Source organism: Dermacentor silvarum, chromosome 8, assembly GCF_013339745.2.
Source record: "Dermacentor silvarum isolate Dsil-2018 chromosome 8, BIME_Dsil_1.4, whole genome shotgun sequence".
NCBI classification, from domain to species: Eukaryota; Metazoa; Arthropoda; class Arachnida; order Ixodida; family Ixodidae; genus Dermacentor; species Dermacentor silvarum.
In genome coordinates this window covers 5,322,430-5,339,660 of record NC_051161.1, presented here as the reverse complement: position 1 = coordinate 5,339,660, position 17,231 = coordinate 5,322,430, and the positions used below count along the sequence as shown (strand labels likewise).

At 48.2% G+C, this 17,231-nt stretch overlaps 1 protein-coding gene and 1 long non-coding RNA gene across 2 annotated transcripts in view; one reads left to right on the top strand and one right to left on the bottom strand.

The window, feature by feature from the left end:
- Nucleotides 1-39: 39 nt before the first annotated feature.
- On the top strand, nt 40-1,897 carry LOC125947602 (uncharacterized). The gene is made up of 2 exons (XR_007468430.1): nt 40-117; nt 155-1,897. It is a non-coding gene; the product is annotated as an uncharacterized LOC125947602 (long non-coding RNA).
- A 7,501-nt stretch (nt 1,898-9,398) lies between these two features.
- The window catches only part of LOC119460545 (F-box only protein 9), a 36,366-nt gene continuing 28,533 nt past the window's right edge, over nt 9,399-17,231 (bottom strand). Inside the window, exons 12-13 of the mRNA XM_037721475.2 lie at nt 16,827-16,903; nt 9,399-9,761 (exon numbers count right to left, since the gene is read on the bottom strand). Of these exons, the coding sequence (XP_037577403.1) occupies nt 9,653-9,761; nt 16,827-16,903 (186 nt within the window). The 3' untranslated portion in view covers nt 9,399-9,652. The remainder of the gene's footprint in view (nt 9,762-16,826; nt 16,904-17,231) is intronic.

Genomic DNA, 17,231 nt, shown 5'->3' with positions numbered 1-17,231 from the left:
TTTTTTTTTCTCACGTGAGGAACACAACATGCTTGTCCTGTCAGCCTTATTTGCACAGTGGCCAGTTTACAAATCTGAGCAGCTGCAGCAGAGCTTGGAAATGTGGCTGGTGAAATGGTACATCTATTGTTCACCTCTGCGCTTAGACCACTAGGTGCCAACTGGTGTGCACTGCCTTGTAAATACAGCTAATAATTTTAATGTACGTTTTATGCGGAGCCGTGTTATAACAACCCATGTGTCTTAAGAGTGGAAACCCTGTGGGCCGTCCAGACTTGCTTCTTTGACAGGCGTATGCATTTAACCCTAGGACATAGCATGGCGAGGTCAAAATAGACTTGCATTGTTCAGTTGTGACTCATGCAATCCCCAGACCATCATTCTGACGGTAGCTCATTGTTAACTGTGAACACTCGTCTGGCTATGCTTATACATTGTTCAGCATGGCATCAAAAAGGTAGCCTTTCACCCAAAGGATTGCTCAATAGGTTGGAGTGATTGCAAAGCAAACTTGGAGCAGGCAAAGAGGGTGTTAGTGCGCTTTCACTTCAGGCTTGTACATTATGTTTAAAGTTTGCCTAGAAGTTGGGCTTGATAGCGAGCAAGGTCAATATCGCTGCCTCATGGTGCTAGCTGTTTAAATGCTTGTCTGCATAAAAATATCACATTCAGCTCTAATGCATTCTTGTTAAGACATGTGCTCTATCAGGCACACTTGGGACATCTTCAACCAGTCATTCCAGAGCGCTCTAGCAGTGCTACAAATGTCGTGTAGGGTAACAACTAAGCTTTATTGCAAGTGGGCTCCAATGGTGATAATGATCACTATTATTATGATACAGCTTACATGAATGTTGCAGCTCTACCAGAGTTCTCTTAACCAGTTGAAGATGCTACTGGAACATGTGAAGCTCCACTTAAGATACTTGTTATTATTTTTGTGGAAGCGCGATGTTCCAGTTGGGACATATTTTAATGTGGTGCTTTCAGGGTGTGGGGACGATCCTCTCTGTCTATTGCCAGGAAACCTTTGTTTTAGTTCACGGATCTTGCATCTGCATTCCAATCCTGTTTTTTAATTAGGCCACCTGGCTTAGCGTGCCATACTTAAGTCAACCAGAGGTTTGATGCATCTTTGTTCGCACATACATTGTTTCTGGCCAGGCCTTGCAGTAGCTGTGTACATATGTCCTCAATTATCCGTTTTCCTGTTGCTTTCTTTTTAGCTCTCTAGCACAGAAAACAGTTGATGTTACATTCAGTGTTTCCTTTCTCACGCTATCCTCTTGTGTCATCCTGCTGCGCCATAAGTACGCAAGCTTGTTAGTTGTGTACAGGACCGGTGTTGGGAGTTCTTGGATATCAATGCCATGCAATGTGCATCAGGTCCAGGGTAACAGCACTGTGTTGATAGTAGCGTGAAGACTTGTGCATCGCTGTCTGTCCATGAACTGGAGGCAGACCATGAGCTGTTGTAAATACTATGAAGGCTATTTTTCCAGGCTTTTCTTTGTACTAATGTGTTACTGTGTAAATACTGTGCTAGATACTTGAGCTAATGGTTCGCTTGTATGGTGCATTCTTTTTACGCTGTTGTATAGGGGAAGCCATTAATCCCGAGTCAAGGCAAGCTTTCATTTATGTGACAACCCTTTTCTGCATTTTCTTTCTTTGAAGACCATGCCGGGTTTTGATGCACTTTTGTGCATGCTTTGGGAACCGTAACATTAAGCCAAACTGCATTCGCAATTCTGCCCAAACAGCTTCGTCATCAAAAGTTGGCGATGGAAAAACCTGGAAAAGGTTTTCTTCAACTCCATCATGGATGCAAAACGAGGTCTAATGATTTAGTGTGCTGTACTATAATGACGATTAAATTCATTTTCTTTTCTAATAATTCAGTCTGGTGCTTCATTCAAGTGTGCTGCAAAGAGACTTTGCTATTCCAATGTGGCAAGAGCACAGACTCCCAAGCTACATTTTGTGATGCTTTTCGATTGAAAGTTATTGAAATGTGTGCACACACTTTTGTCTCGCCCTCATTTATATTGCTGAAAAAAAAAAAATCTTCACAGTTGTCACAACGTCATTGAATGTAAAGTACTCTGGAGTTTCTACTTATAAGCCATGGCTTTCAGTATGCTGAAGTAGACTTAGCAATGCACATCTGTAAGACTCCCACCTTGCCCTGTGTGAAAGTGATGGCCCGCGTGGGCACAGAGCTGCTGTTGCCCATTTGAATAGTAAATCAGGCAGACCGAGGTTATGATTCGTGTACAACACATTTACTCACATTGCCAAGGAAACTTTTGCCCAATGCCTCAGCTAGCCAGCACCAGATTTCCCCAGTGGTGTGAATGCACATACATATCGTGTGTCCTAGCTAATGCTAGCCAAGCTGTTCAAAAATAATTATAATACACAGTGAAAGGTGTGATTATAAGTAAGGCTCCGTGTTTTCAGTTTTATCCGAAAAAATCCGATAAACATTCGCCGGTAAAATTTTTGACAATTCGGATTTATCCGATAAACTCCGATTTCAAGGGACAATATCATCTGGTTCCGTTCTTTATTGAAAGCGCAAGTTCTAAGCACTCATTTATACAACTTCTGGTTTGACCGATTTAAAGTTTACCGCGCGTCAACAGTATCTCGGAGACCGCACCCATCGCAAATTTAATAACGGCATTGTCGCGCACGAAGCGAGAGACGTCAACAGGTCAACGAATGTAGGCGCACCAGAAGCGCACGACGGCATCTTGATATACAGTCCCCTGGCGACACTAAGGCGCGCTAGGCGACAGCGGCGCTAGGGCGCCTAGACAACATCGAATATACGGGTCCCGGGCTTCGCTGCCTGCTGCCCCCCTCAAGAGATTTCATTGGAGTGGATTGCAGCCACGCAGAGTATTGGGTGTGTGTGATTGGTCTGCTCGCATGCACGCGCGCGAGAGAGAACAGACAGCCACGACAGTGAGGGTCAAGCTAGGAAAGCCTGCTCACGGAAACCTTCGCATGCTCAAATGACGCATTTCTGTGGTGCGTCTAGAGAAATTTCGCGCGAGCAAAATGGGAAGAAAACGAAAGCTTTGCGGCGACTACGTAAAAGAGTATAGCGATTTCGAAGAGTTGACGTCCTCTGAAGGAGTAATTATTTGCAAGCTTTGTCGTGTGACAGCATTGCCAACGGCAATGGCGCTGTGAGAATTGCGGAGCATTTACGATCACAGCGCCACGTCCATATGAAGACACAGGTGAGATCTTGCTGAAGTGTTGGTGCTTTGAATTAACGGCTGCATGAGAGTGAATGCAGCATGCTTCGTACAGTTTCACGAGGTTTCGTCGTGCACGCTTACTTATATATTCCAGGGTCTAAAGAGACGCTTTTGTCCATTCAAACATTCTAGGAAAAATAAAATGTGCTTCGTGTGTTTTGATATTTTAGTATTCAGATATGAATTCATCTAAGATTTTCGGGTTTTGAGAATAATGCAAAACTCCGAATTTCGGATAATTGGGGATTTATGGGAAATAAACTCCGATAAACGCCGAATTTCCACCAGAAATATAAACTCCGATAAACACCCGCCGATTTTCAAGAAAAATAAACACCGAAAACACGGAGCCCTAATTATAAAACCTATCGTGCTAGGTCATCATAGGTCTGACTACCGAACACCGTCGGTCTTATAATCGTATTTTGCACCATATTTTTAAAATATTGTTACGCGCTATACCGAGCATGGAAGAATGCGCCCAAAAAGACGGTGAAGACGACGATCTGGGCAGCGCTCGTGCTGTTCTGCCATCTTGCCTGAAGCCGTCTCTCTCTGTATATATTGTGTAAATATAATTTTCCTATCCCTTTTGCTACTCTCATCCCCGTGGCACTATATATATATGTTGTGGCCGTTTATTACACACATATTCCTCATCTGTATATTATGATCATCCTCACACTTTTGCCTATCCTCTTGTTCACCTGTATCTATCATCATTGTCGCATATGTGCTGCGCTGGTTCACTGACGAGCTCCCGGACCTAATAAACGTCTTCCCAACCGAGACGTCTTACGTGGTGGAGGTGACTGTTTGATCCTACGTCCTCTACCCGTCTGGTGCGCCCCCTGGAGCTTCGTTCAGGTCGCTGCTTGCGCCCACTATCAGCCAACGTGCCGCAGGACATGCAGCCAGATGCCCCTACTCCCACCATTCCGACATCGCAAGTCACACCTTCCTTTATCTTCAACAGCCACCAGCATGACCCCCATCTCTTCACTGGTCTTAGCGGAGATCTGGAAGACTGACTGGATGATTATAAGCGAGTCAGTTCCGACAATCGGTGGGATGATCTTCTCAAACTCCGCCATGTCTCCTTCTATTATCTGTCTTGTGTGGCGAAGACATGGTTCTTTAACCACGGGATGAGCTCGAGTCTGTCCGCCTACAACCAGACATAGACGACACCCATTCTAGGGTGGACCAAGGTCTACGTACACTGATACGCACGCTCATACACAAAGAATTGCAATCGATGGGCTGACACTCGCCTTCAACGTGTCCCAGCCACCCTTTTGGTGCATCATTGCGCGACATTATCAGGGAAGAACTGGCGTCCTTGACCTGCGCTGCACCAGTACAAGCCCCGGTCCCTCACGCACTACTGACTATCGCACTACCGCCATATGTGCAAGTTGCTGCCAAGCCTCTCTGCAACGTCACCTCTTTGTTGCCGCTACCAACTTACACGTCGGTTGCTACTGCACCCACGGAACATCCCGTCAACGCCGCCAGTGCCTCCATCAGCCCATCTGACTTCACTGTCACCCGGTACACCGAACACCCCCTACTACCCACCTTGGTGTCCGTCTCGTCCTACATGCTATTATTGCGGCTATTGCGGCCACATATCCCGTTTTTGCCACAAGTGCCAGCAAGACGAGCGTCGGGGCTGCGATATGTGTGAGCGCGATTTTTATAGTGGGGCCTCTTACCAAGGGCGGCGTTACTCTTCACCTCCGCACCGCTCTCCATCTCCGCCCGCATCATTTGAAGCACGAGGCGCTTACCGTCGTTCATCCACCGCGCTTCTGCCGCTCATCGTCACCACTTCGGCCTGCCTCACTTACCTCTACCGTTCGCCCGGAAAACTAAGCGATGCAGTTTCAGGAGGAAAAACTGCATACACAAACAAGACAAAAATTCCTCCAGCGCACCCATCCAATATCATTTCTGTGTATGTCAAAGGGGTGTCCGTGGACGCTTTGGTGGACACTGGTGCGGCTTTTTCTGTTTAGAATGCTCATTTGTGTTCCCGTCTAAAGAAAGTTATGGCACCTTACAATGGTCCTACACTGGTTGCAGCTGAAGGGAACACTATTCGACCTTCTGCCTTCTGTACTGCGCGTCTACTTATCGATGACATTCTCCACCACATACAGTTTGCTGTGCTATACCCGTGCTCTCACCAACTGATTTTAGGATGGGATTTTCTATCTTCTGCATCTGCCGCTATTTGTTGTGGGCAGCGTGTGGTACACCTTACCGACACCGAACACTTACTTGGTGAAGAAACCCACACGCCATTTCACCTGACCGCTGCGGAAGATACGGAACTACCCCCAGGACGAAACCAAGTTGTTACACTCCTCTCCAACGACATTGACCATGGTGATGTCTTGGTGTTCCCTTCTTCCCGTTTCCTTAGTAAAGGCATAGCATTTACATCAGGAGTTGTTCGATTCCACCATGATCTGCACTGGTCACTATCACGAACGAAACACCAGAAAAAAAATTCTACTTCCGCAAGGCATAACCCTGGCATGCATCGCCAATCTGGAGCCTGTATGCGTCTTGCCACTTACACCAGTCACTTCTGAAGACCCTTCTCCTGGTGCTTCTTCGGCCACCACCCTTACAGCAGTCATCATCAGCACTGATTTGACAGCTGCGCAGATGCAACAGCTACTTGATTTGTTGAAAAAACACGCTAATTCTTTCCGCGTCTATTTGTTGACCTTGGGCCAAATAACCGTTGCAGAACATCGCATTCTGACAGACGACACATCTATTGTGCGCCCGTACAATGTGTCTCTAGTGGAGCGGAAAATTATCAAAGACAACGTCGCCGACATGCTGGAACGCAAGGTAATCGCCCCTCGGCTAGTTCTTGGTCGTCTCCTGTTGTTTTGGTCTGCTAAAAAAAAGATGGTTCCATGCGCTTTTGCGTCGATTACCTGGCGCTCAATAAGATAACTCCAAAAGATGTATACCCTATGCCGCACATTGCTGACGCCCTTGATTCCCTCCAAGGCACGGAATAATCTTCAGGCCTGTATGTGCGTTCCGGCTATTGGCAAATCACCATGCACGAAGACGAGAAACAAACGGCGTTCACAATCCCTGATGGACAGAGTTCAACGTAATGTCTTTCGGGCTCTGCAACGCGCCCACGACTTTTGAGCACATGATTGACACCGCGCTGCATGGCCTGAAATGGAAAACCTGCCTTTGCCACCTGGACGACATTGTCATTTTTTCATCCACATTTTCCCCGCACCTGCAACGTTTGGATGAAGTTTTGACGTGCCTTGCCCGTGCTGGTCTTAAGCTGAACACCAGAAATTCCATTTCGCCAGCAAAGCCATTAAGATCCTGGGTGATGTTGTGAGTAGGGACGGCACAAGATAGCTGCATTTTGTTCACTTTCCTCGTCCTGACAGGCCCACAGACGTGGGCAGTTTCCTTGGCCTAACCTCTTATTTCAGTCGTTTTATACAGAACTTTGCCTCCATCGCAGCTCCATTACACAAGCTACTAGCTTCCGGTGCACCCTTGCTGCAGTCCCAGGAATGCGAATTGGTATTTGCACGCCCTCACGTCTGCACCTGTGCTTTATCATTTTGATGAGGCCGCACCGACTCTCTTGCACACAGACTCTAGTGATCGGGGTATAGGTGCTGTTCTTCTGCAACCCGACAACTCTTCGAGAGAGAGAGTCTCGTTGCATACGCCAGCCATGCAAAAGAACTATACGATCTTTGTGCAAGAGTGCCTGGCTGCTTGGTCGATACAAAAGTTTCACCCTTATCTCCATGGCCGTCATTTCGCAATCGTTACGGACCACCACGCCTTATGCTGGCTTTCCAAACTCAGGAACTTCTCTGGACGCCTGGGTCGCTGGATTTTACGCCTCCAAGAGTATGATTTCGAACTCATTTACAAGTCTGGCATGACTTTCTGGACACTTCATTCTTCACCTCCAAGGCTATTTCATCTCAATCATCGTGCGAAGAGTACGTTTCCCAACTCGACCACTGTCGCCAGCGTGCTCGCCTGAACACAAAGGCCAGACAAGAAGACAGGAAAACTCGTTACAATGAATACCATCGCGTTCCATCTTTTTGACCTAGTGGAGAGGTGCTGCTCCCGACCCTGTTCGCACCCCTGGTTTGTGCGAAAAATTCCAGCCACGGTTCATCAGGCCATACATAGTCCTTGAACAGACTTCGCCTGTCAACTATCGCGTGACTCCTCTCGACACCCCCACAGACCGCCGTTGCCGCAATACCGAGGTTGTCCACGTCTCCCGCATGAAGCTCTTCACGCGGCGTGCCTCGACACCTTGACGGGCGGCCAGGATGGCCGCTTTCACAAGAGAAAAATTTAGTGTGGACGTTTATTATGCACAACTTCCTCATCTGTATATTATCATCCTCACACTTTTGCCTATCCTCTTCTTCACCTGTATCTATCATCATCATCGCGTATGTGCCGAGCTGGTTTGCTGAGGAGCTCCCGGACCTAATATACATCATCCCGAGACATCATTATATATATATATTTTTTTTTTTCTTGAAACAGCTTGGCTAAAGTTAACTGGGACACCCTATATACATGCCCACATTCTAGCCATTGTGCATGCTCCTCAACATGAGGACATTGTACAGGCAGTGTCCAAAGGATGGTATGGACAAATCAGGCTTTGCCACCAGGTAAGTGAATCGAAGTACTTTAAACACATTTTTTTTTATAAGTTTTCTTACCTCTGCTTAAGAAAATTATGAATATGCTTTGCAAGGCACAGCGCATCACTTGCAAAAATTGTTTAAATCTTGCCGCATTGAATAAAAAGCATAAAAGTCTGCTAATTGTTGAGCAAGAAAAGAAAATGTGTGGAAACCATCGATGATAACTGTCAATGAATATCCAAATGCTTCTAGACAGCCATTCGCTTTATGAAAGGAATAATGTGCTTGATGGCGTATATTTCTTGCAGGATATTTAGGTAGAGCTTGTTTTTTAATGCAAGTTGGTAGAGAACAAAGCCATTGACCAGCACATCTGTAGCGGTAGTATAGACGAGCATCATGTCTTCAGCTGTGCAAGCACCAACTTGGAAGGCAACTGCCATCCTCCTCTCCCAGCGGAGCCCTTTCTCACAGCCACCACCGAAGACCTGAGGAGGGCTGTTCTACCCAACCATTCAGCTCGGTCACTCAAACCCTTTGTATCGGCAAAATGGACAAAAGAGGCAAGGAAACCTATTTACTTAAAAAATGCTGTTTGAATCTTGGAAATAGCAGCTTTTTCGAGCTTAGGTCACTGGCATCACAGGGACACAGCATTTCTGTATAACGGTGCACACGTATTCACAAATAATTTATTTGGCATCTAAATGTTTTTCACACATGAATATTTTATTAGTCAGATGTGAAGCCGAGGATCTCTCTCCACGGAATGGCTTTCTTCCACTTCTCTCGTAGGCACACGTCAAAAGACAAAACAAGGATACCTTACCAACACGCAGGCACAGAACAATTGTTAGGCACTGTCGCTGCCACCACTTGGGGAGAGATGTATAGAAAACAAGAAACGAAGTGGGAAAGTGCACTTCGTGCCGGTAATGTTGACTCAATGATAATTGCAGTCGGCCATCACACAAGTCTCTGTATGCACAGAATGCATGTGGCATCCGTTAGGTGTCTGCTCCAATCTACTTGCACCAGCGCCGCGTCCACTGTGGGTGCTATATGAAGCGCTCCCATCAGTGGCGCACCGACGGGGGGTGGAGGGGTTAACTCGGCCCCTGAGGCAGAGTTAAACCCCCTCACGCGTCTAGCCAATGCAACGTACACAAGTGTTTTTGCATTCCAGCCCCATCGGAATGCACACCCTCATAAACCTGCAACCTAGAGCTCGGCAGCGATTTGCCATAGCCACTGAAATACTGCAGTAGGTTCATCAGCTTTCAGGTGAAGCATGGAATGCAGGCCAAGCACAACTGGGGATTGTATTTGTGTGTAGGAAAGTTCATACTACTATCTAAACATGGCTTTGCACTTAACAGACTGCCTGTTCATATTTGGACTGCTTGTAGTAAGACGCTAGCAGACAATGTTTTCCAACGCCTGACAGGTAGAATTTTTATTATACATTCAACATTCCCTTTCTAACACTAACATGGTTCAGTTCTTGTCACCTAGTCTTCAAGTCCTTTGAAAAAAACAAAAAAGCCCCCAACATCTGTAAAAGGACTGAGACAAACATACTTTGACAAAGAGAACATCACAAAGAGAAGCGGGTGTGTGCGCCTACATGTCCGATCTGTAATGTAGCACATCTTCCAACCCTTCTTCAGGGCTCGTACGACATCACAGTGGGGACTCTGCAACAGTAGTAAAGCTCTTGACTCTTGAAAACCATAGTGGCGGAAAAGCATTGGTTGTCAAGTCAAACGTAGCCACTGACTCCTGGCCCAGCCTAGGATGGAAGGAGAGAGGAACAATGAAATGCCAGAAGTTGGTAGAAATTGCCTACAGATGCAGTGGTGAAGCAAATGTTGCAAGCTTTCAACACATATGAAATGTAATTCTGCAATTCTTAAAATACTTCTACTGTTCATGCACTTCATTAACTCATCACAATGAAGCAACCTTGTACAGTGAAACCCTGCTGATATTGTCACATGCCTTGAGAGAGAACGGGCGACGCAACGTTTATTGAGGGTAGTGGTCTCCTGAAAAACACGGCGCTGGCTATCGAGCGGGTGGAGGAGCATGCGCACTTTTCTTCTTGTCCGTGCCTGCCTCTTAGCACTGTACCCACGACTGCTGGTGTCATTTCCCCCCTTCCTCGGAAAGAGCATCTGCTCAATGCTCAAGAAGCGGTGTAAGAATACAGGAAAAACAAAAGCACAGCAGCGGTGAAGCACGACAGGCACAGTCTCAAGAAACAGAGAGGTTGCAAGCAGTAGCACAAGTAGAAAGATGAATAAAAAAATAATAATCATGAACGCGCAAGATATAGTTTCATGCGCACAATGTGAACTATGTCAGGGTTAGGTTGTAGTCGACTCCGTGTTGGCGCTTGCACAGTCCGGAACAACTTTGTAGTTCACGTCACTAATGCGGTGCAGTACTTTAGATGGGCCAAAATAGCGGCTAATAAACTTTTCACAAAGGCCACGGCGGCGAACAGGGGTCCACACCCACACTTGGTCTCCAGGATTGTAGCACACGTGTCTGTGGCGGATGTTATAACACCGTGCATCTGCGCGCTGCTGCCGACCGATGTGCAGCCGCGCGAGCTGGCGGGCTTCCTCAGCTAGCTCAGCAAATTCTTTGGCGTCAGTTGTTAGATGCACGGCGTCTGGACACGGAAGCATAGCGTCCAGCATCATCTGAACTTCGCGGCCGTAAAGGAGGCAAAATGGTGTGAACCGCGTCGTCTCTTGTACGGCGGTATTATACGCGAAGGTCGCGTAAGGCGAGATGCGATCCCATGTTTTGTGCTGGACGTCGATGTGCATAGAGATCATGTCTGTGATGGTCTTGTTTAATCGCTCCGTAAGTCCATTGGACTGCGGATGGTAAGCAGTCGTCTTTCTAAGCCTGGCATTGCTCAATTGAAAAATTTCCTCCATGAGCTGTGCTGTGAACGCCGTCCCTCTGTCTGTGATGACAGTGGATGGGGCACCATGACGCAATACAATGTGACACATAAAGAATTGCGCTACCTCCGAAGCCGTGGCTCGGGGGAGCGCCTCTGTCTCGGCATAGCGGGTTAAATAGTCAGTTGCAACAATCACCCACTTGTTGCCGTCAGTTGACAGAGGAAAAGGCCCAAGAATGTCCAAGCCGACTTGGTCGAATGGCCGATGAGGTGCTTCAATGGGTTGCAATAACTCGGCGGGCTTCATGGGCGGCGACTTTCGTCGTTCGCATGCACGGCAGCCTTTAACGTACTGAGTGACACTTGCCGAAAGCCCGGGCCAGCAATACATCTTGCACACTCTGGCATGCATTCGTGAGGAGCCTAAGTGGCCAGATGTGGGCTCGTCATGGCAAGCGAAAAAAATATCATTCCGCAAGTCTTGAGAAACTACCAGGAGGTAGGCTCAGTCGTTCGAACGGGCATTTTTCTTGTGAAGCACGTTATCTCGTAGACAGAAGGGCGTCAATACGCGACGTAGATGGCGTGGTATGGTTGTTGGGCAGCCCTCGAAGTGATCGGTGATGGGTCGAATTTCAGGGTCGTCACGCTACCGTCTGATTAAGTCTGATGCAGTCATGGCACCCAGGAGGCCGTCATCGTCCTCTTCACTCTCAACGGACAGATTAGGCAGGTGCACGCGACATTGTGTCAGCGTCTTCGTGCTTGCGCCCAGACTTTAAAACGGTAATGACGTCAAATTCCTGTAGCCGCAAGCTCCACCATGCCAGTCGTCCTGAAAGATTGCGTATGTTTGCCAACCAACATAGAGCATGGTGGTCTGTCACCACTTTGAAGGGACGGCCGTAGATATAGGGGCGAATATCCGTGATCGCCCACACCACCACGAGACACTCTTTTTTGTGGTAGAGTAGTTTGCCTCGGCACGGGACAGCGAGCGGCTAGCATAAGCTATCACTCTTTCAGAGCCGTCTTGAAGTTGGATGAGTACTGCGCCAAGACCGATGTTACTGGCGTCAGTATGCACCTCGGTGTCAGCCGCGTCGTCGAAATGTGCCAGGACGGGTGCTGACTGCATGCGCTGTCGTAGTTCAGCGAAGGCCGCCTGTTGCTCATTCGTCCAGGTAAATGGCATGTCATCCACTGCATGCGCTGTCGTAGTTCAGCGAAGGCCGCCTGTTGCTCATTCGTCCAGGTAAATGGCATGTCATCCATTGTAAGACGAGTCAGGGGTTCTGCTATCTTCGAGAAGTTTTCAATGAAACGGCGATAATAAGCACACAAGCCCAGGAAACGCCGCACGGCCTTCTTGTCGGCAGGAGGAGGAAATGCTGCTACTGGGGCAAGTTTGGCAGGATCGGGTTGGATTCCTGTGGCGCTTACGACGTGTCCGAGAAACTTCACCTCTTTATAACCAATGTGGCACTTTTCTGGTTTAAGCGTAAGATCAGCCAATCGGATTGCTTCTAGCACACTCCGCAGGCGGTGAAGATGCTGCTCGAACGTTTCAGAAAGTACGACCACATCATCGAGGTACACAAGACAAGTCTGCTACTTCAGTCCAGCGAGGACAGTATCCATCATTCGCTGGAAAGTAGCTGGGGCTGAACACAAGCCGAAGGGGAGCACTCGAAATTCGTAGAGGCCATCGGGAGTCACAAAGGCAGTTTTTTCACGGTCTCGTTCATCTATCTCAATCTGCCAGTACCCGCTTTTCAAATCGAGTGATGAAAAATACTGGGCGCGCCGCAGTCTGTCTAACGAGTCGTCGATACGTGGCAGAGGGTACACGTCCTTTTTAGTTACATTGTTGAGCTTCCGGTAGTCAATGCAGAAACATAGCGTTCCGTCTTTCTTTTTGACAAGAACGACTGAAGACGACCATGGGCTGTTGGAAGGTTCGATAACGCCGTCTTCAAGCATCTCTAGGACTTGTGTACGAATCGCGTCGCGTTCTTTTGCCGACACGTGGTAGGGCTTCTGGCGTATCGGGCGTGCGTTATCGCATGGTGATGATCCTGTGTCTTGTGATTGAAATCTGGCGAACTTTAAACGAACTTGCGAAACATTCCCTGAATTCAAGCAAGAGCTCACGCAGTGATGCCTCGTTATCTTTCGATAGCTCTGAATTGATGTCGATGTTGCCCAGTGACTTGTCAGCCATACCCACAGCTTCAGAGGTAAAACATTCAGCCACATTCTCTATTTGGTCGGCAAACGCTATCGAAGTACCGCGGAACAGGTGTCGATGCTCGTTACTGAAGTTGATGACAAGCAACTGAGAATGGCCATCACTTAGCTGTAGTACACTTCTAGCAGCACAAACACCTTGCATCAGTAAATGCGACAAGTTACTTTCAGCGACCACTTCACCTTCGCGCATTCCACCGTACATCACTTCGACTAGGACACTGGTTCGTGGAGGAAGCGTAACACTTTCGGTGAAGACGCGAAGGGCATCGTCTCGTCGCTTGTGGTCGTACCCATCGAGTGCTCGGTCTGCTAAGAAGGTGACTACACCTCCCCGTAGGTCAATAACAGCGCAGTATTCTTGCAGAAAATCAACCCCGAGAATGACGTCACGGGAGCATGCGCGTAGGACAAGGCAGCTCGCCACGAATGTCGATCCTCAAATCCGAACTCTTGTCGTGCAGGTTCCCAGTGAAGTAACGACGTGACCGCCAGCCGTACGAATCTGCGAGCCCATGCGAAGGGGTAATTACTTTCTTCAGAAACGTCGCCAGCTTCCCGCTTAAGATAGAATAGTCTGCACCGGTATCAACTAAAGCGCTAACTGCGTAACCGTCGATCACCACCGGTCTGTCGAGCGAAAGCTGGTCATTCCGTTCATCTGCAGTTGACGTCGGATCAGTGTCCTCGCTCGTTCGTGTTGATCGGAGGTCTTCAGCGTGTCGACTGCCAGCGGCCTCGCCCCCAAAGGTCGCTGTGGTTAGTTTTCCCGGCGGGGACTTGGCAATTGTGTGCCGGAATATTGCTGGGGCGGTGGTGAAAATCGCCGTGGTGACGGCGAGCGTGACTGTCACCCGTAGACGGTGGCATGCACTGTTGAGCAAGATAATCTTCTATCTCCCGAGGTCGTTGGCCAAGTCGGGGTGACGTTGAGTAGGTGGAAAAGCCCCGCAACCCAAGGCGTCGGTATGGGCACTGGCGGTACAAATGATCTGCCTCACCACAATGGAAGCACAGAGGCCGGCGGTTGGGTGTGCACCAAACATCCGACTTCTGAGGGCTCATGTGTCGATCGTTGGCGTAATATACCGGTTGCTCCTGCGGAAACACAGCGGGAGGAACAACGGAGGGAAACGCAGGAGGCGTGCATCGTTCTGCGATGTATTGTACCGGTTGATCAGATGAAAGTGTAACCGGATGAGCCGCGTGAACTAACAGCGGTGGTGGTGCAGGGAGTCTCAGGGCTTCCGCGTAGGTCGCACGGCGGTGTTCAGTCGGTGTATGCGCAGTGTAAGCAAGAGGACAGGTGGACTGGAGCACTTGGTGAACTTCATCTTTTACGACACTCTCAATAGAGCTCACTGCCGCTTGTGACGGCCCAAAAACCTTCTGTATTTCTTCGCGCACGACAGTACAGATGAGTTCACGGAGGTGGTCATTGTTGTTTCTGGTGGCCGTGAAAATATTGGTGGTGGATGTCACGTTCAGTTGCCGCTCATAGAAATTCGATCGTTGCTGAAGCATCTTCTCCATACTTACAGCGTCAGATAAAAATTCGGCGACAGTCTTCGGAGAGCTCCGCACAAGACCAGCGAAGGGCTGCTTCTTCACTTCTCGCATCAGGTGACGCAACTTCATGTCCTCGGTCATTCCCGAGTCTGCTCGTCTGAAGAGGCGCGTCATATCTTCGACGAACGTGGTAACACTTTCGTTGGGAAGCTGAACGCAAACCTGGATTGCTCGTTCGGCTCGTTCGCGGCGATCAGCACTGGCGTAGGTGTCTAGTAACTGATGGCGGAACTCACGCCACGACGTCAGTTGCTGCTCACGGTTTTGGAACCATGTGAGCGAGCCGTCCTCCAGGCAAAAGTAGACACTTCTAAGTTTAGTTACGTCGTCCCATTCGTTGTATTCGGCCACGCGCTCCAAGTTGGCCATCCAGTCTTCGAAGACCTTGCCATGGAACGACTTTGGAACCCGTGGATTCTGAAGTGTGTACCGGTTCGTCATTGCGGTGCTTTCCATACCGGTTGAGATGGTCTGAAGCGCTGCGGGGTCTTCAGGAGGCAGTCCCCGGATCCTGCGGCTGGCCCGATGGACCGCGTATCGATTGGCACTGGGGTAGTGGTTCCACTGCCACAAGGGGTCTGCGACATCGGTGAGGAATACCCCGCACCTCCACCACTTTGTCACGTGCCTTGAGAGAGAACGGGCGATGTGACGTTTATTGAGGGTAGCGGTCTCCTGAAAAACACGGCGCTGGGAGCTGGCTATCGAGCGGGCGGAGGAGCATGCGCACTTTTCTTCTTGTCCGTGCCTGCCTCTTAGCACTGTACCCACTACTGCTGGTGGCAATATGTCCCTCACTGAGGAATACCCCGCACCTCCACCACTTTGTCGCGTGCCTTGAGAGAGAACGGGCAACGTGACGTTTATTGAGGGTAGCGGTCTCCTGAAAAACACTGCGCTGGGAGCTGGCTATCGAGCGAGCGGAGGAGCATGCGCACTTTTCTTGTCCGTGCCTGCCTCTTAGCACTGTACCCACTACTGCTGGTGGCAATATGTCCCTCACTGTTGCGTTCTCCTGGTTAATGTGTCCCGTTTTCGCGGTCCCGACCTAAATTCCATTGACTCCCATGTATTATGTCCCCTTTGATACATCACCGTTCTGCAATATTCCCACATCTTACGTTACGTTTGAACGCGGCGGACACATAAATTTAGCAGTGCAGCCAGTCAGTACTTATAAGCAACCAAAGTTGCACAAGGGAGGCCACGTGCTGCTCAAGCATATTGGGGGAGAACGTGCACATCACAGTTGGTGAATCACTGGAAGTAAGTAAGCATTGGTAAAAACCTACTGAGAACCACACACACACTGGGCCAAATCCGCCGAGCGCAGGGCTACATTTATTTATTTTGGGGCCGGCAAGGGTCTTGTATGTGCTGCATAATTGACGGCTCTCTTTAGTCAGCCTCGCCGCAATACAGCCGTGTTATGCGGTGAAGCACATCAAGAGTTCAAAGGGGCTACTGTCAGGGAACATCATACGTGTCCTTTAATTATACAAGCGCGCACACACCGTCCTCAGTAACAGTACAAGTGCTGAGAAGTCTTAATAACTGCGCTGGCAGCCATTCAGAGCTATTTATGACGTTGCTGTGGCAATTTGTGTCCTTTGTGGTTACATTTTCCCAAGTGATAGTTTTTTTTTTTTTTTTTTCCGCAGTCCCTTGAAAAACGTAACGGGGTTCTAGTACAGCCATATCACTGACACATCTGGCTCCATGTGAGGTGCCAAATTATCCTCACATTTTGTGAAAGAGGCCTGTTTGCAAATTTTTGGAATACGATAAAATTTACTTTGAGTTGGTTCATAGCACCTACAAGGTCAGTCACATGCTCAAGCTTTGGTGGTTTACAGTTTTTTTTCAAGACTACTGTTTTGTAAGGGAGGAGGTCTCCACTGAGATTTTTTTTTTTCCATTTCCTTTTTTCCTTTATTTTTCTTGCTTGCTGTTGCTTTCTTCTATCCACATCCTGAGCAAAGCGATGCAAAATAGTGCTGTAGTCCGAGCTTTTCAAGAAAAGATTAATTGCTTGTTCTTGCTCCATGTCTGGGAAATACTTAACTGCACAGAATAGAAAGTGGGTTTAACAAGGCTACAGAAAATATCACGAACCAGTAGCTGTGGATGGCATAGCTCTTCCACACCAGCTGTGCATTTGCACGACCTCGCACGCTTCTCAGCTCCAGCTCCTGCATGGAAATCATTATCAACAGCCTTAGAAAGAAGTCCCAGTTTCACCCAAAAGGCGAAGCATCAATTTATTTATTTTTGTTTATTTATTTATTTAACATACCCTCAGGGCCAAAGGCATTAGAGAGGGGAGTGGGTTACATGTGAAATAATGTACACACACACACACACACACACACATATATATATATATATATATATATATATATATATATATATATAGACACACACACACACAACAAACAAATGAGCAAACACATAAAATTCTAATTATACAATCATAGCTAGGGCGTTCTTGAATAGGTGGCAATTTCTGATGGTGATTAC